Raw genomic sequence first — 25,839 nt, forward strand, 5'->3', positions numbered from 1 at the left:
TTGTAATACAACAAGACCACATTTATTGTCAGTAAAACATTCAGTGGCCGGTCGTCAGCTTCTTGTTGTTTTGTGTCTACAGACCTCTGAGCAATCTGTCTAATTTTTGTTACTGATTTTTTTTTTTTTTTTTTCAGGCAAGATCCAGAGGATCTTTGTGCTGGGCCGGTGACTATTCCTACAGAGTCCTAAAGTCTGGGAGCACTTTAGAACGTGTGTCCCTAACAGTCACACCTTTTCTAGAGGATGAATCTGAAGAAGAAAAAGAAAATGAATTGCTGTACATGAAAGCTTAGTTATCTAGTAAGTGATGTAAGGATGTGTGAATTTTTATCTTGCAGAAGGTAATGTAAAAATTCTCCTCAGCATTAAAACAAGTGTTGATTGTACCTGTCATGATAATTTCAAGTTAGATCCTTCCCCTATTGAGAATCCTCAGGTTGTTTTTGAATCGAGCCAACTAATGTATTTGTTCTCTGGTTAGAGGGTGCATTGTTTATGTTCAAATTCCACTGAGCTGTTTCTTGTTAGGACAGTGCTTGTAAGAAAAGTTTTTTTCTAAAGTAATGAAGAATGCTTCATTGTTCAGACAATTCCACATTGTAATGACAGCATATCATGGGCAGTGACATGCAGGTGGTGAACATACAGCATCCCAACCTGTCAGACTCATTGCCAAGTGTCCAGGATAACTGGCTGGAGAGCCTCACTCAGCCGTCACCTTCAGTACTGAAACAAGCACCGTGATGGACCACACACCAGATGTTTGGGAAGACACTTAGGAAGCTGACAACTTCAACAGTTTGAAACAGGAGTCACTGATTGCCAGTGATGATTCTTTTCCCTTTGTCTTGGTGTGCCGGGACTTGTGACAAAAGATATCTTTTCAGTCTTGTCAAGTGGAATTTTTATCATTTTGAGTATGCAAACTTCTTATGCTATTTTAATATATATATAATCCAAGTAAGGTATTACTTTAACAATTTAAATATTTTATGATTTTTTAATTGGTTTGTGTCTACAAATATTTAATTTGGAGAATGAGTGAGTTGCCTGCATTGTAAATTACTTGACATTGGCATCTAAACACTTGAGAGCTACACTTAACTCTCTATGAAGGAAACAGTTATAGTAACTGGGAATTTCTTATTCCTCTCACTAACTTCCCTGTTGCAAAATACAAATGCCTATGTATACAAAATGTCCAAAGCAGTAGCTCAAGATCAGGAAACAAAGTGTTATGTGTGAAAACTTATTTTTTTCATTAGTAAATTTTCTATATTCTTAACTGATGTGATTTCTTAACACTTTAAGAAAGCTATTCAAATGTACTTATATCTTGATAATCATTCTCAGGTTATAATTCAACTGCATTTCATCAAAGTTTTGCCTTCTTGTTTTCTAGTAATTATTTTTTGTGTGATGCAAGTCCAAACAAGTACTTGATCATATAACAAAATTAATATAAAGAATGAATAATAGGAACAAATATTCAGCATCCTTGAAGCCTGAAGGTAAATACGTGGGAATTAATTTTCCAAAATTAGTTTGGACTATCATTTTTTTTCAATTTGCTAATGGAAAAAGTTGTAACTATAAAACTGTTGGCAAACAATAGTTTAGCAAAAGTCATAACAATGCAGTAGGATTGCAGTCTTCAAGCTTTTGATCTTTGTGAGTCATGCTTCTCACAAAACCTTCAAAGCATGTCATGTCAAAGTCTGTATAATCTCACTGCTGCTCACTTCTTGTGTTTGTCACCGCCCACCACTGCTCTGGCCCTCCACGGCAGGGCCAGCTGAGTGAGGACCTGTTTCTCATCTTCCTTGTGGCTTGTTGATATTGAATTTGAATAATGACCATCAGCATTGTGCTGCATTATAAGGTATTTTGTTATTGCATAACCAGTGAGAGCATTGTCCTTTGTAGATTCCATCCTTTGGTGACATACCTGGACTTGCTCAGTATGAGTTGGACTTTTGGTCATTTATCAGAATTCAAACTGGTGATTCTTGGAATAGCCAGAGTAGAGAAGGGAAGCAGCCACTGAGTGGGTCCCAAGGTTTCAAAAAGTTAGCCATCAAGTCATTGTTCATTTAGTCTGTGAAAGCCCAGGAAAACCACAGATGTTCTGAGGGTTATGCCACTACTGATGAGCAAAGAAAGTCCTTCACAGTGTAGCCGCTGCCGTGTTTGGCGGCCGTGGGTCAGTGAGCAGTGTAGTGACAACACTCCTCAGCTGTATAATGGTGACAATATTTTCATTGGTTGCCTGTTTTTATTTTTTTCATAGTTGTGTAAAAGTAAGACTGGATAATCCTACTGTGTGCAGCTTTTGTGTCACTTGAAGGAAGAATAAATCAAGATTGGTGTGTGGCACCAGTCCAGTACCAATCTTGATGCTCAGCTTTCTTATGAATATTTTCTTTTAAAGAAGCTAATACCTATGTTTAAAATGTTTATATTTACTGAGTATTTCTTACTCTCCCTTATGTAATGATAACAGATCTCAGACCTTGGCCTAGCCACGGTCTGGAAGCATCATTCTCCCTGAACCTACTGTAATGCAATGGAATGAAGGACATTGCTCTGTAAACATTTCTGCATCAAACATTTAACCCAATCTTCACTGTGTCTTCTAATACAGGAGATGCAACTAATACACTCCTATGCATTGTCTTGTCAGTCATTGCCTAACCCCAACAACTTGTAACAACCATAAAACATCAATGCCAATACACTGAGTAGTTCAAATCTGTAATTATTATTGATCTCTCATATTATATCGAACACACTTATCATTTTTATCTGATGGTATCACTTAAGATTTCAGTAAACCCCAAACAAGTACACGTCTCCAGCAGTACTCAGCACACACAAGACATGCTATGCCTGTAGTGTTTAAGAGCCTTTGGTCTGTTCTTTACAGCATGGGAACAATTTATGTAACTTTGTGTACATTTTGATTATATTTGAAATTCATGAAGGTGCAACAACATTTTTTTACAAATTCTCAAAGCCATTTACCTAATTGGCTATTTTGTTTGAGTATGCATGTGTAAAATGTATAAAACTGTACATTTTTATATTTTTATATAAGGTTATATTATTTGTTAACTTATCAGTGAAGTACTCATCAGTAATGGAGAGTTTTAAATGTAACTATAGACTTTCAGCATTTTATTTATGTCAAAGAAGTATGGTGCTGTTGCAATATTAGAACTTAACTCATGTGATAAACCACCGGGCATCACTGACCCATTGTAACTTAGGACGTCAGTCTTGTTTGCTTAGTTGTTTCTTTTGACCAAGTGAGAAACTTATACATGTATGCATCAGTAACTTGACAACAGTTTATTTAGAGGGAAGCTACAAACATTTCCTGTAAAAAAAATATATATAAGGTTTATGTGAAAATGTGCATGATGCAAGCTGTGATGAAGCGCGAGGAACAGGTCACCAGCGTGTGGACAGTGGCTGGTGAGGATGTGTCTGGAAAAGCTTGTGTTTGCAGTGGTGTTGTAGTGTGCAGTGAAGTTACCATAGTATATACATATGTGATATTGAGCTTCTTTGTGACATCTGAGAAAAAAGGAAACAATTCTAGTCAGAAGTCCATTTCTGAGGCATTTAATGGTGACTAGTAATGACAAACTCATGACTCAAGAATGATATAGTGGATGATTTGGCACGACTTTAGAAATGAACAGCACTTAGCCATGGAACAGTGTCCGGCGTAGACGTGTTCCATGTCACAAACAAGGACGTAATGCCTTGTCATAGGGTGGCCTTATGATTAACATTAGGTAGTACTTTTATATTGCCAATAGAAGTGTGGATGTATGAACAAGTTTCACTTCTATGTGTTTATGGCTGTCTTGATTCTAATTTTGTTCATGTGTAGTATTGTCTTCCCTAATTTTCCTTTATCCAAGAAAATGTGATGAAAGTTTACAAATGTGTTCTCTGCAAATGTAGCCGTAACCCCTGTGGGTCACACTGACGGAAAAAGTAACACAATTGTTGTTTAGATATCAAAATCTACTTTTTTTACTATAAAATATGCTTTGGAATTATTAAATTAAAATGATGTGTGTGCATATATATATATATATATATATATATATATATATATATATATATATATATATATATATATATATATATATATATATATATATATATATATATATATATATATATATATATATATATATATATATTACATAATTCGTAGTTTCATTGAGTCAGTTTTACCAGAATAATGTATGAGTTCAAAAGTTTGATATGCCAAACTTGAAATAATAGAAATATTGTAAAACAATCATATCAATAAAATTTTTTATAGCTATATAAGCATAAACAATTCATGCTAGATATATTTCCTGAGACAAAGGATAGATTATATATCACTTTCTTAATGGCAGACAAAGTAATTGATCCTTCATAGCTCTATATTGTAGAGCAAAATGAAATATCTCGTTAAACTTTAAAAAAGTATCAGCAATAAAATGGTCATTTTTATTCCAAAGGTTTACAGTTTTTCATCCTCGGAAGCCCTGTCATCCACATCTAACCTCACAATGGTTCAGTAGACTATGGCCTAGGTACACCATGAGGGTAACTTGGCCCATCATCCCGACGCCTCGACCCTTGCCGGGGGACTAGTCATTACACGACAATACAAGTCAGTCAGCGACCAGTAAGGCGACCATGCTGAGTAGACTGTGTGGCTGCCAGTGTGGGACAGTTTTTATATACTTGGTATCCTCTACATCCTGAAGCAGCTGTGCACAAGGATCACAGCTTGTTTAGCTTCCTTGGGGTGTTATGGCTCTTGCCGCTGTGTGAATGTGATTTTATAGGTGTGATGATATTATTGCCCTTTCAGAGTTCAGATTTTGGTATCAATCGTAGCATTTTCAGAACTGCATATATAATTGAGTGTCATGTGCAATAGAACATCAAAAGCAAACATGTGCTGTGTCTACCAAGTTTGTATGTCAGTATGTACTCCTTAGTTATGTATCACCAACCAACACCTGCTTCTGGGAAAAAAAAAAGAGAAGAGAAACTAGGCTATATCAAATGTTAATTGCCTTATCATGTGGACTAGTGATATGAAACCCACTAAGTCAAATCAACTGTGGCGTGTTGATTTTTCGTAAATAGTGATAATATGCACTTTTCTAAATATAGTAGATGACCATGTGAGCTGCAGCAATGCGTTCAGTAGTTTCTGATAGGGAGGTTTAGGAAGTGATATAGCAAGTTAAGGAGGTATGAGATGTAATGTGTTTCCTCATAACAGAATTGAGTATTTGTTATGATGGAACTTGGTATGAAAGACTTAGGGCCATATTTTTAAACATATCACTCTCCCATTACGACCATTTCCATAGGCCACAGTGAAGATTAACCAGGTGTTCATGGGTGATTTCTCTCATTCATGGTGCAGAAGTCGGGTAAAACTGTCACTAGGATCACAAAACAGTCCATGAAAACCCCAGCAAGTTCTACGAGAGGCTTTTCAAACTGGAGAACCGAGGTGCCGATATGTTTAAGACTACAGGCTTTAACGTTACATTCCATACATCCTTCACGTAATATCAGTTCCTTAACCCTCCTATCAGCCTCCACCTCCCGTCCTCCCACCACACGGGGCTCGTTGTTATATCACCGCGCTGGCCCAGTGCTCACCCGGCCCAGCGCGACCCAAGGGCAGTATTATTATTACACATAAACGTTACTGTTCACCATTTGTGCAGTAAGCCCGTGAATGACATAACAATATATACTCTGTACATATCTTAGGAATATATATATTTAATAAAAGTGTTATACGTTCATGTACCTTTTAATTTCTTTGTGAATCAACACCTCATGCATTGTCCAATAACCATCCATAATAATAGTTTGATAAATAAGAGGACAGATGGACATACACATTTATATATAGGTAGGTAAGCGTGTGTATAAAGAATGAGGTAGTGTTCAAGGAAAAGGCATAAGAGGAGAAATCAATCTGTGCTAAAATAAGATATCTTGGCTCAGATTTACACACAGGTTATTGCCAATCAACAGGGATCACCACTACCAATGTTGATCCCTGAGACATGATGGATTAAGAATACATCTCAGTGTCCTCACAATAGTACAATGTTCTTCTCAGTGTCTTACAGTACATCACTCCTGCAACACAGCCTTCCTCCATGCTTCCCCACAGTTCATCACTCCTCCACACACAGCCTTAATTCCTCCTAGTTTTCCTAAGTTAAAGAAGCTTCATTCCAGGAACGGCCTCAAAATAGATTCATAGAGTCTCCTGATGTTGATTATTATAATTAATCTCTCTCTCTCTCTCTCTCTCTCTCTCTCTCTCTCTCTCTCTCTCTCTCTCTCTCTCTCTCTCTCTCTCTCTCTCTCTCTCTCTCTCTCTCTCTCTCTCTCTCTCTCTCTCTCTCTCTCTCTCTCTCTCTCTCTCTCTCTCTCTCTCTCTCTCTCTCTCTCTCTCTCTCTCTCTCTCTCTCTCTCTCTCTCTCTCTCTCTCTCTCTCTCTCTCTCTCTCTCTCTCTCTCTCTCTCTCTCTCTCTCTCTCTCTCTCTCTCTCTCTATATATATATATATATATATATATAGTCCATAATTATGTACAGTCCCTTATGTCTGCTCCCTTGACTAAATCAAGGCCTTTATTTTTTTAGCACTTGTCCCCTACCATTGTATCTTTTTAGTTTCCTGGTGCTACTTACACATGTATCCCCAGTGGCGTTCCTGAGGGGGGGGGCGAGGGGGGGCTGTTTGAAATCGCCCCCCGGGCCCCAAAGTGAGGGGGGCCCCAAAATGCGAAATTTAACCATTGCTGCTATGGCAGGAGGACAAGCTAAATTCAGTGGCCCCAAAATGGTCAAGGGCCCCATTTATATTTGGACCCGAAAGACAAATTTGGGTCTCACTAAAGGGCCCCAATTTTCAATTTTGTAAAGCAATATTGATTCATTTAACTCCCTCCACATCATATCGCCATCAGAGTACATTACTGTTATCCTCATTTTTACCATTTATCATTATGCTTAACTGGATTAAGTGGATCTTCAATTATTCAGTGTGCACCTAGTTTTAAGAAATAAAATGTCTGAAATTTGCATTTACAAGTGCCTTTAAAATGATTCTACAATTGCTCATATTCTAAAAATTTTCCCGGGGTGGGGGGGTGGGGGCTAACAGCACCCCACTAAACCCCGCAGCTGCTTTGGCTCATTGTGCTCGCCTCTCACCCCATAAGAGGGGCCCCAAATGGGAATGAGCCCCCCGGGCCCCAAAATGTCTAGGAACGCCCCTGTATCCCTCGTTGTATAATCACACTCTGTACTGCCTGGGGGTTGGGATGGCATGTTCCTCCCTTCTCCTTTGTTGTTTTACTTGCAACAATAAACTATCAATCAATCAATATATATATATATATATATATATATATATATATATATATATATATATATATATATATATATATATATATATATATATATATATATATATATATATATATATATATATATATATATATATATATATATATATATATATATATATATATATATATATATATATATATATATATATATATATATATATATATATATATATATATATATATATATATATATATATATATATATATATATATATATATATATATATATATATATATATATATATATACATATATATATATATATATATATATATATATATATATATATATATATATATATAAAGAAACGGCTGTTTCTGCATTATTCAGCTTCTGCTGTTTTTGTTTGTCTTGTCAATTCTTTTTTACGGCGTTTAAAGCTCTCTGAGGAGCTACATCGTGACGTTGGTCCTGTAGTGGCAGTTTGGTTCCATCTTCCATGCTGAGAACTTCCTGCTGGTCTTGGGTGAGTCCGGAGTTTGGTGCGAGGTTTGTGTACCCGTTTGTCTGTTTGGGAAGTCTTTGTTTTAATTGAGTCGTGAGTGGTGTAGGTAATCCCTGAAAGCGTTGGCCGCTGTCCTGGGATGCGGTGTGTCACTTGTGTGCTGTGGCTCGACATTCCCGCCAAATAGTTTTGAAAGTTTGCGGACACTTTAACCTCGGATCCACTCGTTTTCGATGTTGCAGCCTCAGTCTGCATGGGTCATCGGTGAGTGCGTTTCTTATCTCTTCAGGCACATCAACTCCGCACTTGTTCAGGAGGTCCAGTTGGTGTTCTTTCACCTGTTGAACAAGTTGCTGCATTTCCTTGAGTTGGCATTCCACAAGTTCTTTCCGGAACTTGCGGCTAATGTCTGAGTTTCTGGCATTCTCGTCATGTAATTTTATGTTGGTGTAGCCAAGGATCGAGTAAATTAATTTCTCCCTTGTTGTTTACCTGCAACAATAAACTATCAATCAATCAATCTTTCAAACAGACGTACGAGGTTAAAAGAAACGGCTGTGTTTTCATTATTCAGCTTCTGCTGTTTTTTTTCTATTTGCCTTATCAACCCTTTTTATAGCGTTTAAAGTCCCGAGGAGCCTTCACCACCCCACCTTCCCCACGGCCTGACCACTTGCTGGACTCGTGTATGCTTTTACGTGTGCATGTGGTAGTCTTCGGCTTTGGGTAGATTATTGAAAACACACAGAAGAATGTCTTAATGTCTACAATTCCATCCTGAGAGGCTCCGGCCCAAGGCAAGGCGGCGCCGCACCGTTAATAATGCACGGGGCGGCGGGGCGGGGTGCGCCGCGCGGCCGTCACCTGTCACGTGATGTAAACAAACCTGGCGGGGCTCCAGCGCGCCAGTTTCATTACTTTGTGTGTGATAATTACATGCGGAGGGCGTGTAGGGTGTCGTGCAGGTGGCCGGGGAGGCGCAACAAGGGTGAGTGACTGCCGGGGTGTGTCATTGCGTGAGGGGACCTGGAGGGTGAGGGTGGCCGGCGAGGCGGAGGTGGAGGAGGGCGAGTCGAGGGTGAGGTGTGGCATGGGCGAGGGTGAGGTGTGTGAGGGACGAGGCCGAGGGTGAGGTGTGAGAGGGACGAGGGTGAGGTGTGGGAGGGACGAGGCTGAGGATGAGGCGTGAGAGGGACAAGGGTGAGCCACGTGGGTTAGGTGTGGGAGGGACAGGAATGAGGGTGAGGTGTGAGGGGGGGGGGCATGTTGAAAACCTTGAGAGAAGCAACATCCTCTTACGAGCACTGCTTCCCTTGCCTCTTTAGAAATCACCAGGGAAGCATGGCATCTTGCACTCACCTGGTGGGCTTCCCGGCCCCACAATCCACACAAGGAGGAGGGGGCACTGGGAAGCCCGTACTCTGCTCATGTGCCAGCTCAGAATATATAATGACATGAACAAAACAAGTGCTTGTAAAAATGCTAAATAGTGCATCATATGCAGACAACTTATATTAGAGATCATGAAATTGGATAGAGAGCTTTAGTCCAATTAGTAGTACGGTATTCAAAGAGTGTCCCCAAGCTGTTGAGCTAGTGCTGATCTGAACAAAGATGGAGACTGGAGGATGACTTGGGATTCTGGGAAGGAGTTCCACAATGCTATTTCTCTGACACTATAGGACTTCTTCCTTAGTTACAACTGATTCCTAACGTGCTGTTTTATACTATGGCCTCTAGTGGGCAGATCAGGAGTTAAAAGCACCTGAAGCACTGAGAAGGTTGGCCTGGCATGATCCCTTACTCCTGTCCTGCATGTGTCCCACCAACAGAAAGTTTGCAAGCATTCTCATTGATTATTATCAATACTAGTAATACACAGGACTCGAGAGGGAGTACACCTGCTCCAGCACTAGATTAGTATAGTAAATTTTGTTCTTGTCAAAGTTAAATATTTGGGAATTATTTGGCTGACCTTTGTGGTTAATTTTAGTGACAAACTCATAATTTCTGGGTAAATTATGGTTTTCATTTTTTTACCTTATATTGGGGAGTTAGTGGCCGAGTGATCAGTGAGTGGGATCTGTGTCCACTTCCCACCCAACGTTATAAGCTGACAAATTTCAGCTATTGCCAAGAGGCTGAAGACAACCTATGACTAGCCTACCTATTAACCTGGACTTCAGCAAAACTCTCTCAGGAGAATCAAGTGTAACTCCAGGGTGCAGCCTGAGTCAGGCAAGAATGGTGCACTTAATGGGCTGGGGCCAACCACCAAGCCTCTTCAAGAAAACCTACTGGCATCATGGGCCGAGCATCACAATAAATTAAAACATGTATGAGACAATTCTGAGTGGAGTAGACCAAGGGGATGCCTACAAAGCTTGTGGCTTGAGCCAGATGATGGATCCTGCCCCTAGATACTTGGAATGGGAAGGAGGCCTGCGTGGAGACTTGCTTGAAAGGATACCTCGGGTTGGCATAGTTGGGTGGGTAAGGTGACAAGCCCCCATGTAAGCTCCTATTGATAGTTTGATTCTGTACCATTTGATGCTGGGCCACAGGACACTGTACCAGATGCAGAACAGATTTTATGGCACAGGTAGTGTGACCACTGCAACTTCTGCCCTCATCAACCATCCACCCACAACCTGCAGCATCTGAGGCAGGATACAGCCAACAACCTACAAGAGGAGGAAGCCATGTAGCTTGATAGGCACTGGACAATCTTCAGAAGCTGTCAAAGTTAATGCAATCTGCCCCACCACCATGATGATTATGACTGCTGTGCATCCATGATGGACGGCACCAAATGACACACTCGGCAGACAACATGGAGGGGTGTATCTGAGGAACATCTCCAGGGATGGACATGAGGCTTGAATGCCTAATGAAATGGGCACGTGTAATATAAACCAATATTACCCAACACGAGGCAAGCAGGAATGATGCCACTATAAAATACTTGCCAGTGCCACTAACTGGGACAAACCAACAGGGCCCATTAAGAAAGTCTATCGGAGAGCTATGCGTCAAGAGCTAATGAAAGAAAAGCAACAACACACACACACACACTATGAGCTCTGTGCACTTCCGTTGGGGAACGGCTGGCTGTCTCGAGAGAGACCTGCAGCAGACCAAGAGGTGAATTACACACACACGCACATGCACACACACACACACACATGTACACTAAGTCTATTGGGGCTGTCACATGAAAAGAGATTGAAGAAATTAAATCTTCCAGCACAGGAGGAGAGAAGTGAGAGGGATGCCATAATTAAAATGTTATAAAGGAATGTTGGGCTATGAAAACTGGGAAAAGGAGGTTTTTCTTAGGTATGACAGTAGATGTTTGAGGATTGAGTCGATTCTTCGTAGTCATCAGAAAGAACTGAGATTTGGACGCCTGATTTTTTTTTTTTTTTTTTTTTTTATTTATTTTATTTTTTTTTTATTTTTACGCAAATAGCAGGGCTGGGACTAGTAGTTCTTTTCAAAGACTTGGTGCCCACCTTGGGACCTTAGGGATATAGGAAAGCAGAGGGGCTGCATGAGGGACTTTTAGAAAGCACTTATTGAAGATTTAATATTTTCCGTCATTCTTCTCCATATATCTGGCCGTTCATTTCATTCATCTTTGACGGCTGCTCCTAGGAGCCACCACCAGGGGATGGCCACGGCAGAAGAGTTTCCATCTCTCTCTATCCAGACACTCCTTCCTTATATCTATCCATCTTTCTCTTAAGGCTTTAGTTGTTCATTCATTAACCACATGCTTGCAAAACTTTGCTCTAGTCATTCAGTACCTTAAATATGTAATAGACATAGAGAGGGAGGTGGGTTTAGGCTGTATGACCACACTGAAGAAACAGCAAAGAGCTAAAGTGCTGAAAATTGCCTACATTAGTAAGTACATGTGTATAATTGTTCTGCTAGAATAACATGATTAAGATTTACGATGAGGCATATTTAGATGACCATGAGTCTACATCAGTATTGGGTAATCATGTGGTAATCTTGTCTCTGCCCAGGATTAAGCAAGAAGGGTTGTGCATTGGTAGAGGAAGCACAGGAATATGACACACCATTATGAATCATTTCATAATGGAACCAATCACTCAGATTTTTTTCTTCTTATTTAGAGTTCCATGTCAAATCACTAATTGTAAGTAAATTTGCATGACATCAGTGTCCTACAAAACTAAAAAGAATGTGCTGTTTCAGGCTTACTATGACTCTCAAAGTGTGCAACCTGCAAGGTGTGACCGATGCTCTGTTCCGGGAGTTTATGTCCCAGCCGGGGGAGAGGCAGTGGTGCAGCGAGATCCTGCACTCCATCACCAAGGGTAAGAGTGCTGCTTCCTTTATGTTGTTAAGAACAATATCTACATAAAACTGGAGTTCATGTTTTTGACTGTCTGAATAACAAGCCAATGCAGCATCTGAGACTTACATGCTCTTTATTAATGGATTCAGTGCCTTGGGGCAAGATTTACTTTATATAGTTATAATGACAATGGTAATTAACTGCCTAAAATTGATATACCTTCATATATTTACCTTCATCCTGCTGCTCAAGCCAACTAACCCTTAGGTACGGTACATATCCTTAAACATAATGGGCTCCCATTACGACTTTTACAAAAACAGAGAAAATTAACCAGGTTTTCATGGGTGATTTTCCTGTTCAATGTGCAGAAGTCATGTTAAGCTATCACTAGAATCACAAAATAGTCCATGAAAATTCCAGCAGCTTCTATAAGAGCCTTTTTAAACAGGATCTGAGGCTCTAAGACATTTAAGAATGCAGGCTTTAATGCCATGAGCACTACCTCTTCACTGGGTTCAGAAGCTGTACAGGAGTGTTAGGAGAAAATAGTTAAAAAAGGTCATGATTTGTGGAGCTCAGTGGAGAGAAGTTTGGGAGAACAAGCTGAAAGATTAAGAATACAAGAATGTTGAGCACATCTCCAAGGGGATCAAGGAAATAAGTAGGATGCTGAATCAACTAAAGTCAATCATTAAGAATATCAAAGTTGTTATCATGTTTAGCAGGTTGATCAGCAAAGAAATATGATAACCAAATCTGATGGGAACTCAGAGTCTCCACATGTGCAGACCCCAGTGAAAAGAGAATGAGTCACACTTGAACTGCTGTGTTTTGTGTTCTGAATATGCACTTAAATATTTTTCCAAGGCCCCAAAAATACGTAAAATCTGAAAGTGTACAATTTCATAAACGAAGTGGCCACACATTTTAAGTAGGATTCAGATAAATTCCAAAATCAGTTGCCATACTCATACATTTACTGAACTGTGAGACCTGTATGGAAATGTGGCATATTCAAGCAGCTAGCAAAGATTTATGTAAGATACTCTTGTCTTTTTTTTCTGATTTAGTAACTATGGAGTAGGAAGCTGACTCATGTCTGTCAATCACTCCTGACAGCCTCATGGGCCCACTAAATGAAAGAAAGAAAAAGTTGGGTCTGATTTGAATGGTTATATCTCTTACAAAACAAATCCCTTGAACTGAGCAGTATGCCAAAATCTGTTATACCAGCATGTAGGACTTCCTATAGGTGGCATGCAGGAGAGTAACTGTTAAACATCACAGCGGGGTTACTATCGGGTTGGAGGTAGCTGGTAGTCTGTAAAACGACTTGTCAGGGAACTTGTTCACTTTATTGCCGCACCCCAGCACTGCACAAGTGGATGGCATTTCGGCAGAAAGTCTGTCTTGCGGCACCAACACAAAACATATCAAAAGAAGAAGAAGCGCAGTTTGTTTTGCCTCCAACTCGACCCTGAGCTTGAACTTCATGAGTTGTGCATGCAACTATATATATATATGATGTTGGATGCTTGTTTATGTTTATGTTTATTTTTAAGACAAATAGGGTGAGATATGTCTATGAAGGCCATATAAATATTGCATTGCGTTCTTTGCAGGAGAACGGATAGACACCAAAGACCTGCTGAAGCTGCCCTCTGATGCTGGTCCCAAGGGCTCTCCCCGGGGCTCTCCCGTCAACTCCCCGCGGAACCATGCCCACCTCTCCCCTCTCCTGCTCCCTCCCTCTCCCCGCTCCCCTCTCTCTCCCCTCCTGACCAACACCCCGCCTGCAGTCGTACAGCCCCACACACCGCGTATACACCACGCTGCCGCTCTCACCGCCTCCATACCAGCTACATCACCACCTTTTTCATCCTCCACCTTCTCCGTTGCCATCTCATCAATCACGCGTTCCTTCTCTGCAACACTGGCCAATGAGGCGCGCCCGACCATGACCACCGCACCCGTTGTCTCCTCCAGGAAGCTTGCCCGACGGAGGGTGAGTGTTGCAGCCTCTTTTGTTGCTCTTCTTCACCCTGCTCCTCCAGAATTTTTCCAAGTTGTGCTAATTCTAAATCTATCTACCTGCCAAAAGGATTACCTGCTACTATGGGTTTCAGAGGCCATGGTGGTGTGTTTTCAGGAAGCGTCGGGTAATGAAGATAATCTGGCAGAGCATGTTTCAGACCTTGCCCTAATTTATTCAATACGTCACGCTAGCCACTACATTTGGGCTGAGTCTACCTTTCCATCACTCTTACAAATGCTTTGATTATTATTCACATCTTGGTATTGTAACATACTGAATAAATTAGGGCAAGGTCTGAAACGCTGTGCCAGATTATTATCCTTACCCGATGCACTGTTAACCCCTTGACTGCGATTTTCTACGAGATGTCACCAAGCTACAGGAATGGAACAAATAGTGGCTGCTACAATTCAGTGAAGAAAATGTAGTCACGCACCTTGGGAGGGGATATCCAGCATACCAGTACCACATGGGAAACACTCCACTATCCACCACAGAGGCAGAAAAAGACCTGGGAGTATATGTTACCAGGCTACCAGAGAAGGACAAATCCGTGCCAATCGCAGCGGACGGGTTAAAAATGATATAACACAGCCTCTGAAACCCATAGTAGTGTCTAAAGGCTCCATACCTGCTTGCATATGTCAGCCTTCTTTTCCTTATGGCAGTTCTTACTTCTGCTTCCTCTTCAGCAGCCTCTAGTCTGTGCAGGGAGTTTAATTCTCTGCAGGTGTATATTTTGTATTTGAACTTAGTATCCATTATGCTCTTCTTACCGGGTGAAAATATCTACCCTCTCCATAGTGTGAAAAGTAAGTATGTATCACATTTTGCATCTCTCTTGAAACAGAGATTGGATGTAAATGTTTCAGTCACCAGAGAATGACTGAAACTAAGCACTCCCGGGAAATTTATAGTGTGGTTATGTATGTTGCAGATGTTGTATATTTGTTAAATCATGTGTCTTTTTCTATCATTGAATCTCCATGCATAATGACCTCTCTGACTTCTCCTTCCTAATGAGTGGTTTTATGTTGTTTTATATTATTCTTGGTGGTTAAATTAGTGTCGCAGTGTTTGCTCATGTACATCTGTTTTCTGTGGGTCAACGTGTTTGCCGATGTTTGCATCTTGTGTGTTCAGGGCATCACATTGCTCAAGGTGGAAGAGTTGAGTTGTGATAGAAATTTCTGAGCCATTGTTGCATAATTGATGACCTGCTGGCGAGGCGATTTCGTTGCTCTTGGTGGAATGGTGTTATCGTGATGTAAAAGCTCTAATCTCGTGTTCTTTTTATGGCTAATGGCAGATAGTTGGAGCAGAACATAAAGGGATATAATGCTTTGTTTTAAGATGGCATGCTGCTCGGGTGGACGTTTCTCACACTTCTTCGGACCCATAACTAAAAAAGGGGGTGTGGAGAAGCTGTATCTCTCTGTTTAATATTTTGTGCTCATCTGACTCAGTGAAGGGTTGTCAGCATGTCATTTTTTTATTGCCTCCTACATGTGTTTGGTGACCTGTCTTATTATGTGAGGTGCATAAGGGATGTAGGTATATTTTTTTCTCCAGTTTCCACATCCAAGGAAAAACAAGATGAAAGTTGCCCGAGAAAAGTGACTCGGTACACCAGTTACAAGGTCGCTTTTCCCTTACAACTTGATTCTTGTTCCTTTTTTTTTTTTTGTGTGTGTGTGTGTGTGTATACACCTATAGCGCCGGTAGGCTTTTCTTGAGGGCCTGGATGGTAGTTGGCCCCAGCCTGTCATGGCGTAGGCAAGTGTTTATAGTGGCGCCATCTTCTCTTGCTCTTCTCTTACTGTAATGTGTAGCCTGTCTTTTTTATTGCAATCTAGAAAAAAATGGCATCGTCCCTCACACCCTGTCTCTTTCGGATGCCTCATATCTAATGCAGTGAATCTCGCTGGAATCTGAATTGAAAAAACAAGTTACTTTCACAACCGAACTTAATAAATATAATATCCTACTGATGCCTCATAAAACAGCTTGCCTTTCAACGCGCCGCTGCCTCATCACCATCATCTGGGCGTTACACTTGTTTGTGCAGCAAGAGTGTTTTGATGCATTTGCAAATCTATTAATAAGAGTCAAAGGATCGTATACAAGACTGACTGGAGGGTGCACGTGCCTCTTACCTCTGTGGCTCTCATAAAGTAGTTTATCTTATCGACGTGGCACTGATAGCATTATGTGATTGTTGTTTGTCCAACGATGCTCCAATACAAGTGAAAACGTATATCAAAGGATTGTATTCAAGACTGACTGGAGGGTAGTACTCGTGTCTCATACCTCTGGCTTTCTCATGAAGCAGCTTATGTACTTTGTCGATGTGGCAGTGATGATATTATGTGATTGTCGTCTGTCCAATACCAGCGTAAATATGTCAGGATCGTATACAAGACTGACTGGAGGGTACATGTGTCCCTTACATTCAGGGTCTCATAAAGCAGTTTACTTTGTCGATGTGGCAGTAATAATATCATGTGATTGTTGCTTGTCCAGCTGTGCTCCAATACCAGTGTAAACATATTATACCCTCGGGGGTACAAGAACAATATCGGCCGGAGGGTACATACAAACAGAGCCTTGCCTCAGTTCCCATCATGGACTGGGTCAGGGAGGTTCCTCAGAAGGGCAGGGTAGGCGTGTGACAGTCCTAAGCCGATCCAGCATGTTGTTCTCCCATTACTCTTTGCCCAGAAAATGTTCTCAACGGTAGAAGACAGTTTTATGGCCTGACGGTTGCATGTTGCAGGAACTTCATCCTGTTAATTGGCTCCTGCCTATGCATCAAAGTCTCCTCCTTCAGTTTGTAGACTTAGCCCTCGAGTTAAGCGTGGGTCGCTGGGCGAGGCTGCCTGACCCCTGGCCTCGTCGGCGCAGTGGGAGGGTTGTCTCGTAAATAGCGGGTGCAGGTCTTGTTTAGAGCTAGAAATATCATGTAGTGTTTTGAGAGTGATCGCCTCCACTTACAGCTGAGGAGAGGCAGGCGAGGTGCTGAGGGTAGGGACGGCGTCCTGATACACGGCAACACACACAAGCACACACTGAAGAAAATTTCGTCACTGTGATCCGTATCTTAACTTTCTTATCACGCTTTTTATCGTGTTCGTTTTCTTTGCGATAAGAACAGATAAAGGCGGGGCGTGGGTGTGCACTGTTACATGTCCTGCGTTAGGTGTGTTGAAGGACGCGTTGCCTTGGTGTGTGTGTGTGTGTGTGTGTGTAGCGAACACAAGCCCGGGTGGCTCTGAAACCAGCCCAACGAGGCGTTCCCAGGGAGGGCCATCCCCTGCCCCCTCCGCCCCAGCCCGGCGGCGGCCGCCGGGGCCTCACCCTCGCCGCCTCAGTCAGTCAGTGGCGCACCCGCACCTTGAACGGACGGACACGCTACCGAGCCCGGCGCAGTCCACGCTTCCAACACACCGCCAGGACGCGGGATACCTCTACCTCGTCACTGTGGAACGTCCAAAGGATACCCTGCAGTGAGTGTCTCCCCCGCCACACACGCCGCCGGGCCAGTGCTTGATGCGTCACGTGGAAAAAAGGAGTGTTAATATGGTTGTTGACATGCATGAGCCAGGTTAACCCAGCACGACCAGCGCCAGCCAACGCTTGGCTCCGTGGCCAAGCTGTGGCGAGGCTGTCAGGCCGTGCTGGCTGGCGTGCCCTTCCCGACACGGAGGGCGTCAGTGATTCTTCTCAAGGTGGTTCTTCTCCAAAAATGACCAAATGGAGATATGTGTTGGTTGTTGACGCGAATCAAGGCGTTCGTAAGGAGTGGCGATTGTGGAGCCTGGCGGCGGCCCACACCTGTGACAGACACGCTGTTGTGTTGTTTATCCTCGGCGAGAAGCCAAGCGAGGGCCTGGCAGGGGCTGGGGGCCTGGGTGACGGCGGGATTGGCGCGATCGCGAAGCAGATGTGGTGCTGGTGACGGTGACGGCGAAGAGCTGTGCGCCGCGTGGTGTGGGCGGGAGTGTAGGTGTGCTGGACCCTCCTCACGCCCTCACAGCCTCACAGGAGCCTCTTGCACTCACCTCACCAGCGTGACGCTCGTTCATTATATCAGTCACTCGTGATTCCTACGCAGCCAAGCTTTATAATGCAGACGATTGAACCATTCACTCGTTTCATTTCGCTTCATCGAGCGAGCCAATCACAGGTGTCGCGAATCCCGGTGACAGTTGCGAAATAGAGACGACAGGACAGGTGCTGGTGGTGGTGCTGCTGTCCGTCAGTCCCCTGCAGCGACCATGACACTCAGGCTGTTGGTGGTGCTGTGCTTGCTGCTGTTTATTATTATTATTATTATTATTATTATTATTATTATTATTATTATTATTATTATATTACTTATGGTTTGTAGTAGTGTCAAATTCTTGTTCTTGCTATTTTATCATCAAATATGTCCATCACTTATCAGTTCCCCTCAAGTGTGTGTGTGTGTGTGTGTGTGTGTGTGTGTGTGTGTGTGTGTCACTACTCTAGCGTGACGCCTCGTGGGGGGAGCAGGCAGCAGTGTGTGTGTGGGGGGGGGGGGAGGCAGGCAGGCAGGCGGCAGCAGGTGGAGGGAGAGTGCGGAAGTCACTTTCCCTTTCAGCCAAGCGACGACACGAGAGAGAGAGAGAGAGAGAGAGAGAGAGAGAGAGAGAGAGAGAGAGAGAGAGAGAGAGAGAGTTGGGACTTAGATCTAGGGAGAGAAACAGACCGCAATAAAGAGCTGGAGGAGAAGTAGACCGAAAGAGAGAAAGGTGAGAGCTGGAGAGAGAGAGAGAGAGAGAGAGAGAGAGAGAGAGAGAGAGAGAGAGAGAGAAACCGTACCACTATGACAATCGAGGTGAAGGAAGAATGATAGGAAAGTGGAGGAGAAAGAAAACTTGCAGAGGATCAGGAGTAAGAATGAAAAGGAAGAAGGTACATACAGGGAAGTATAGAGAAGACGTAGAAGAGAAGAAATAGGTGAACATAGAAGGACTGCACTACGATTAAGACATTGTGAGATAGAAGATAAAAAATATGAAGCCAATGAAAGAGAAATATATCAGGAAACGAAAGACAGCCAAGGAGGAACAATAAGGGTGTGGAGGGAAAACAAGAACGTTCATAGAGAAGAGGAAAACAATGAAAATAGAGACAGACAGGAAAGGACAGTAAATATAAGGAAGGTTAGAGGTAGGGAAGTATAAACAGGAGGATGAGGAGAATAAAATAAGGTGATAGGAATAGACAGACCAGAAGGTTTAAGGGAAAAATGTAAAAAAAAAAAAAAGAGAAGCTGGTATTGGGAAAAATGAGTAGGAATTGAAGACGAAAGTGGAAGTACGAAAAAAATGATGAAAAGTGTAAAGAGGAGGAAGTTTAGAATAGAATACGGAGGTAGGAATGGACGAACAAGAAAGTGAAAGGGGTTAAAAAATGTGAAAAATAAAGATAGAGAGAAAAGTAGAAATATGAATAGGAATTGAAGAGAAGAAAGTGGAAGTAGGAAAAACGATGAAAAGTGTAAAGAGGAGGAAGTTTAGAATAGAATACGGAGGTAGGAATGGACGAACAAGAAAGTGAAAGGGGTTAAAAAATATGAAAAACAAAGATAGAGAGAGAGAAGTAGAATAAAGTGAAAAAAAGGAGGTAGGAATAGACAAAACAAGAAAGTGAAAGGGGTTAAAAAATATGAAAAAGAAAGATAGAGAGAGAGAAATAGAATAAGAAGAAGAGGAAGTAGAAATAGACAAAACAAGGAAGTGGAAGAGGGAAAAATGATGAAAAATATAGACAGGAGGAAGAATAAAGAGTAAAATGAGAAGGTAGGAATAGAGACAAGAAAGTATAAAAGGAAAAAAAGAAGTATGATAAGAAAAAGAAGTTACGAATAAAAAAACAAGAAAACGAGAGAGAGAAAAATGACTAAAACTATTGACAAGAGGAAGAGTAGAATAAGAAAAGGAGATAGAAATAGAAAGACAAGAAAGTGGAAGAGGGAAAAAAATTATGAAAAATATATAGAAGAGGAGGAGGAGGAAGAGAAGAACGACAATGAGGAGAAAAGCACTGGGAGAGAGGAACGACCAAAAAAACAAACAAACGGGAAAGTAGAAAGGAAGGGGAAGGGGAGAGAGGGAGGTGTCTGTATGTAAGTATGTAAGTCACGTGAAAGTTCTGGTACTGTGTCTTTGTGTGTGTGTGTGTATGTGTGTCATAACTTACAGGAAACGGATGAGACACTTGACTATAATGAAATGTGACGAGAGTGTCGATTGATAACCAACACAGTACAAACAAACTCACTCGCTCCCTCCCTCCCTCCCTCCCTCCCTTACAGACTGTACGAACCAAAGAGTAGGAATCATTATACACAACACCGTCATCGTAATTAAATGTATGAGGAAAATAATGTTAAGAAGGAGAATAACACACACTTACTCCCTCCTTCCTTCCCTTCCTCACACTCCTTCGAACACACTGCGGATCAAAGAGTAGGAATCATTATACACACCACCGTCATCGTAAATAACTATATGAGGAAAGAAATGTTAAAAGGAGGAGAAAAGAAAAGGAGAAACGAATAACTTGGAAGCGACAAGGAGAGAAAAAAAAAGATAGTCAAAGTTCAAGATGTGTGTGTGTGTGTGTGTGTGTGTGTGTGTGTTTAGTTTCCGTCCGTTGTGTTTCTTTCGTCATCTGTAATGTGGCTGATTTGTCTATTTTCGATCCATTTTTCAAGGCGTGGTTAGCTGACCTTGTTGATTTTTTTTATATATAATTTTTTTTACGACTGAGTTTGCAATACGTCGACTTATCTGTGAAAATCCAAACTATTGAATTTATAAGTAACTTCTACTAAAACTTAAATAAAATGATAGAAAACGATAGATAATAGTAAATACAATAGCAACTCACAGACACGAAGAAGTAAAAAGTACGTAGATTAATAAAATAAAATAAGAAAGAAAAATAAATGAAAAATAACATCCACTCACAATAAAAATAAATAAATAGAATAAATGAAAAGATAAAAACTAAATAAATCACTAGGTTACGATACATTTGCGTCACTACTCCCTTGGCGGGGCGTGGAGGCGGCGACCGTGGTGATGGAGGCATTGTTTTTGTGGTGGCGGTGGTGGTGGTGGTGTGTGGGCAGTACTTGTAATGGTCTGTCCCGTTAAGCCTAAGGGAGAGAGGGAGGGAGGTGCTTTGTTCCTAGGTGGTGGAGGTGAGGAGGAGGAGGAGAAGGTGCCGATGTCCCTCCCGTCTTCCTTCTCCCTCATCTCGCTTCTCCTTCATCTCCCTTTCTCCCTCCTCTCTCCTTCATCTTCCTTTACCTCTCTTCTTGGCAATGCGTGATGGAGATGGTTGTGTTGGTGGTGAGAAGCTGCTGCTGCCTCTCCACCTTTATCTTTACCTTCTCATCTCCTCACACCTCACCCCATCACTTCCCTTTCCTTCACTTACCATCTTTACCTTTCCAGTCCATCCTTTACCTTCCCATTCCGTCATGTTTCGTCCCATTCTTCATTTTCCCATCCCCTTCTGTGTCTTCCCCTCCCATTCTATATCTTCCCTTCCCGTCCTTTCCCCTCCTATCCCATTCCGCTAACTCTAGCTACCATGTAGTTACAGGGACTACAGTTGTGACATTACTAAAATGAAGTACTGCTTGATAATTGATTTAGTTCATTCTTCCAAGAGGGGTAAAGAGCATGGAGAATCCCTCCCTTTGATACTTTTGTATACACTGACATCGTGCCGCCATATGTGCAGTGTTTCCCAGCACCCCCTAAGATTGATTTCAGCACCCCCTGGGTGTGCCAGCACCTCAAGTTAAGAAACACTGCACTAGAGAAAAACACATACCTGCACACATACACGCACACACGCGCGCGAACAGACACACGCACCAGCACCAGCTGGATGCCCTATTTCCAGTGAGGTCACATGCTGTCGTTACATCTCCCTCTCTCTCTCATTATATACCCGCCAACATCCTTCCTTGGCTCGCTGTTGCTGCACGCACGGAAAGCGGGACGAGGCTGCTTGGCTTGGCGAGGCTGTGTTAGGTGGTTCAGGTCATGGCGGGGCACAGGTAGTGACAGCTGGACGGACTCAATTTTTCCCTTAATAAAGAGTCCACTAAGTAGGAAATGCTGTAGGAGGAGTAAATGGGTCCCCTGAGCTAAGGGAAAGTGACGGAGTGGCAATATTTGCCTCTGAAGACATGCTAGACACCTTCCTTCCTTTCTTCGTTTTTATTTCCCTTCATTCGTTACTCTCCTTCCTTTCTTCACATCCAGGAAACAACACAACACGCCTTTCTACTTTTCTCCCTAACGAAAAGTCCAGATTTCGCTTCCCTCAAGACCAGCACCTTCTGTCACATCCAGCAAACAACACAACATACCCTATCACAAAACAAGTCCAGATTTCCTTTCCTTCCAGACCATCACCTTACACCCCGCCCCGATCTAAGCTATAGTATTTCCATTTGAAACTGGCCGGTGGCGTGTAGGCCTATGCGGGTCAGCCCCGCCCCACATATCTGCCACACACTCTCAAGACTTCTCGCTTCCTCTCATATATCAGCTATTTACTACCTTTATATGAACCTAATTAAATAATTTTATAATCTAATAAGGTCATATAGTGTTAAAATTGTTTAATTTCTAGGATAGTAATGAATATTTTGTATAAATACCACAACACTTGACAATGTTGGAATACAACTTTGTCAAATGTCGTGGTATTTATACAAAATCTGTTATTATCCTAAAAACTAAACAATCTTAATATAATATGACCTTGTTAGATTATCCATTTATTAAATTAAATTCATTTAAAGGCAGTAAATAGCTGAAATATGAGAGGAAGCGAGAAGTCTTGAGAGTGTGTGGCAGATATGTGGGGCGGGGCTGACCCGCATAGGCCTACACCCCACCGACCAGTTTCAAATGGAAATACTAGGGAGAATCTTGTCAAACTCAGCGCAGCCTCGTCCTGTTCCCCGTGCGTGCCAGCGTCTCCGGGGCCTCAGCCTTGCCTCAGCGCGCCGGCCGTCATCTCGCAGGCACGCTCGCACGCACGCAGGCAGGGCTTTCTTTCCTTGGCCTTGCGTGTCGTCTTAGCGTCTGTCATGCCGTATAATTGCGCCGCGAGGGGTCTGGGCGGTCAAGGTTCCCAGCGGCGGAGAGGGAAAGCTGCCGCGGGGTCGTGTATGGGTGGGCGGGGCTACTGCTTGGCAAAGGAATAGAAAGAAGAGGTAGAGGGAGAAGAGGGAAGGAGAAGGTGGTGATGGTGATAGGTATGGTTGATGAAGACTCGGTTTCCATTTCTCTCTCTCTGGTGGTGGTGTTAGGGGGAGTGAAGGGAAAGGGGGTTGTATGGGTTGTAGGGATAGGTAAGGGAGTGGGTGTGGTTCTCCTATGTAGTACGTGAAGGGGGGAGGGTGAGTTGGGGTAGATGAAGGGAGGGATGTGGGGTGATGGGGGAGGAGGGGAAGGGGTGAGTGAGTGATTGGAATAGGGGAGTGTGGGAACTTGGGAAGGGGGTAAGAGTAGGTTAGGGAGAATGAGTGAAGGGGGAAGGGTAGGTTAGGGAGAATGAGTGAAGGGGGAAGGGTAGGTTAGGGAGAATGAGTGAAGGGGGAAGGGTAGGTTAGGGAAAATGAGTGAAGGGAGAAGGGTAGGTTAGGGAGAATGAGTGAAGGGGGAAGGGTAGGTTAGGGAGAATGAGTGAAGGGGGAAGGGTAGGTTAGGGAGAATGAGTTAAGGGGAAGGGTAGGTTAGGAGAATGAGTGAAGGGGAAGGGTAGGTTAGGGAGAATGAGTGGAGGGGGAAGGGTAGGTTAGGGAGAATGAGTGAAGGGGGAAGGGTAGGTTAGGGAGAATGAGTGGAGGGGGAAGGGTAGGTTAGGGAGAATGAGTGAAGGGGGAAGGGTAGGTTAGGGTGAAGGGGTAGAGGTGAAGGGGTGAACGAGTGATGGGAAAGGGGGAGTAGCTGCCTAGAAGGGTGTGCAAGGGGAGCAGATGTCCAGGGATGTGTAAGTAAGGGAGGGGGTGGGGGCGTTGAAGGGGTGATGGGAAGGGCAGCTGTCTGTGGCGTGCGGTGGGGGTGATGGGGTGAAGGTCTGGGAGAGGTGAGAGGGGGAGGGGGGGGGGCTGACTGACCCTTGCCCCTCAAGTTTGGATGGTCACCTGTGGTCACGAGAGCCTGGTGAAGGCCCCCCCCTCTCTCTCTCTCTCTCTCTCTCTCTCTCTCTCTCTCTCTCTCTCTCTCTCTCTCTCTCTCTCTCTCTCTCTCTCTCTCTCTCTCTCTCTCTCTCTCTCATCATCATCATCATCGTGACCTTCCCAGAGTCTCTTGACCTTACCTACTTTTCCTTCCTCGCTTTCTTCCATCCTTCCTTCCTTCCTTCCTTCCTTCTCAAACCAGCGTCTACCTCAGCCTTAACTTTTTTTTTTTTTATCTCCACCCAGACTTTCCTTCCTTCCTTCCTTCCTTCCTTCTCAAACCAGTCTCTACCTCAGCCTTAACTTTCTTTCTTATCTCCACCCAGACTTTCCTTCCTCCCTTCCTTCCTTCCTTCCTTCCTTCCTCTTATCTCCACCCAGACTTTCCTTCCTCCCTTCCTTCCTTCCTTCCTTCCTTCTCAAACCAACCTCAGCCTCGACTTTCTTCCTTATCTCTAACCAAACTTTCCTCCCTCCCTTCCTTCCTTCCTTGTTGTGATAGGCCTAGGCACACAGAGGGGTAGGGCGATAGGTTTAGTAGCGACATAAGAGATTTTTCTCCTCTCTGCGTTCCCTTCCTCACTTTCCCTTCCCTCACCCATACCACGCCTTCCACTACAACTACTACTACTACTACTACTACTACTACTACTACTACTACTACTACAGTCTTATATAAGTTGCCTGTAGGTGTAGGTATTGGAGTGTTGATAACGGTTTTGATAGAATACAGAAGAGGAGGAGGAGGATTGTGGTCATCAGAGTTAGTTTGCGGTGATTAAGAGAGAGAGAGAGAGAGAGAGAGAGAGAGAGAGAGAGAGAGAGAGAGAGACCTACGTAACTATATTATCCTTATCTACTCTTCAAGACATACAAGTCGACTACACGTATGTACAAGACTTAACAAACAAACAAACATCCAAAAAAAGTAAACAAAAGAGAAAGGAAAGTGAAATGTTATGGCTAGTTGACTTCTCCTCCTCCTCCTCCTCCTCCTCCTCCTCCTCCTCCTCCTCCTCCTCGGGCCAGCTGTTATCTTCCCTCTCCATTCAAGTCACAATGTCTCTCTCTCTCTCTCTCTCTCTCTCTCTCTCTCTCTCTCTCTCTCTCTCTCTCTCTCTCTCTCTCTCTCTCTCTCTCTCTCTCTCTCTCTCTCTCATGAAAAAATAATGATGTTGGTTAGGTTATTCTCTCTCTCTCTCTCTCTCTCTCTCTCTCTCTCTCTCTCTCTCTCTCTCTCTCTCTCTCTCTCTCTCTCTCTCTCTCTCTCTCTCTCTCTCTCTCAACTGTCATGTAGGAAAGACTT

General features: G+C 42.9%; 1 protein-coding gene and 2 long non-coding RNA genes across 3 annotated transcripts in view; all 3 read left to right on the forward strand.

The window, feature by feature from the left end:
* Positions 1-5,847, forward strand: part of LOC127004066 (furin-like protease 2) — a 63,081-nt gene extending 57,234 nt beyond the window's left edge. Inside the window, exon 21 of the mRNA XM_050871366.1 lies at positions 138-5,847. Coding sequence (XP_050727323.1) covers positions 138-296 — 159 coding nt within the window. The 3' untranslated portion in view covers positions 297-5,847. The remainder of the gene's footprint in view (positions 1-137) is intronic.
* Positions 5,848-7,946: 2,099 nt separating this feature from the next.
* The window catches only part of LOC127004067 (uncharacterized), a 22,662-nt gene continuing 4,769 nt past the window's right edge, over positions 7,947-25,839 (forward strand). Inside the window, exons 1-3 of the long non-coding RNA XR_007757601.1 lie at positions 7,947-8,907; positions 12,147-12,268; positions 13,875-17,793. This is a non-coding gene — a long non-coding RNA (uncharacterized LOC127004067). The remainder of the gene's footprint in view (positions 8,908-12,146; positions 12,269-13,874; positions 17,794-25,839) is intronic.
* Positions 17,800-20,604, forward strand: LOC127004068 (uncharacterized). Its single transcript, XR_007757602.1, has 2 exons — positions 17,800-19,687; positions 19,848-20,604. It is a non-coding gene; the product is annotated as an uncharacterized LOC127004068 (long non-coding RNA).

The sequence above is a fragment of the Eriocheir sinensis genome, chromosome 27 (assembly GCF_024679095.1).
Source record: "Eriocheir sinensis breed Jianghai 21 chromosome 27, ASM2467909v1, whole genome shotgun sequence".
NCBI lineage: Eukaryota > Metazoa > Arthropoda > Malacostraca > Decapoda > Varunidae > Eriocheir > Eriocheir sinensis.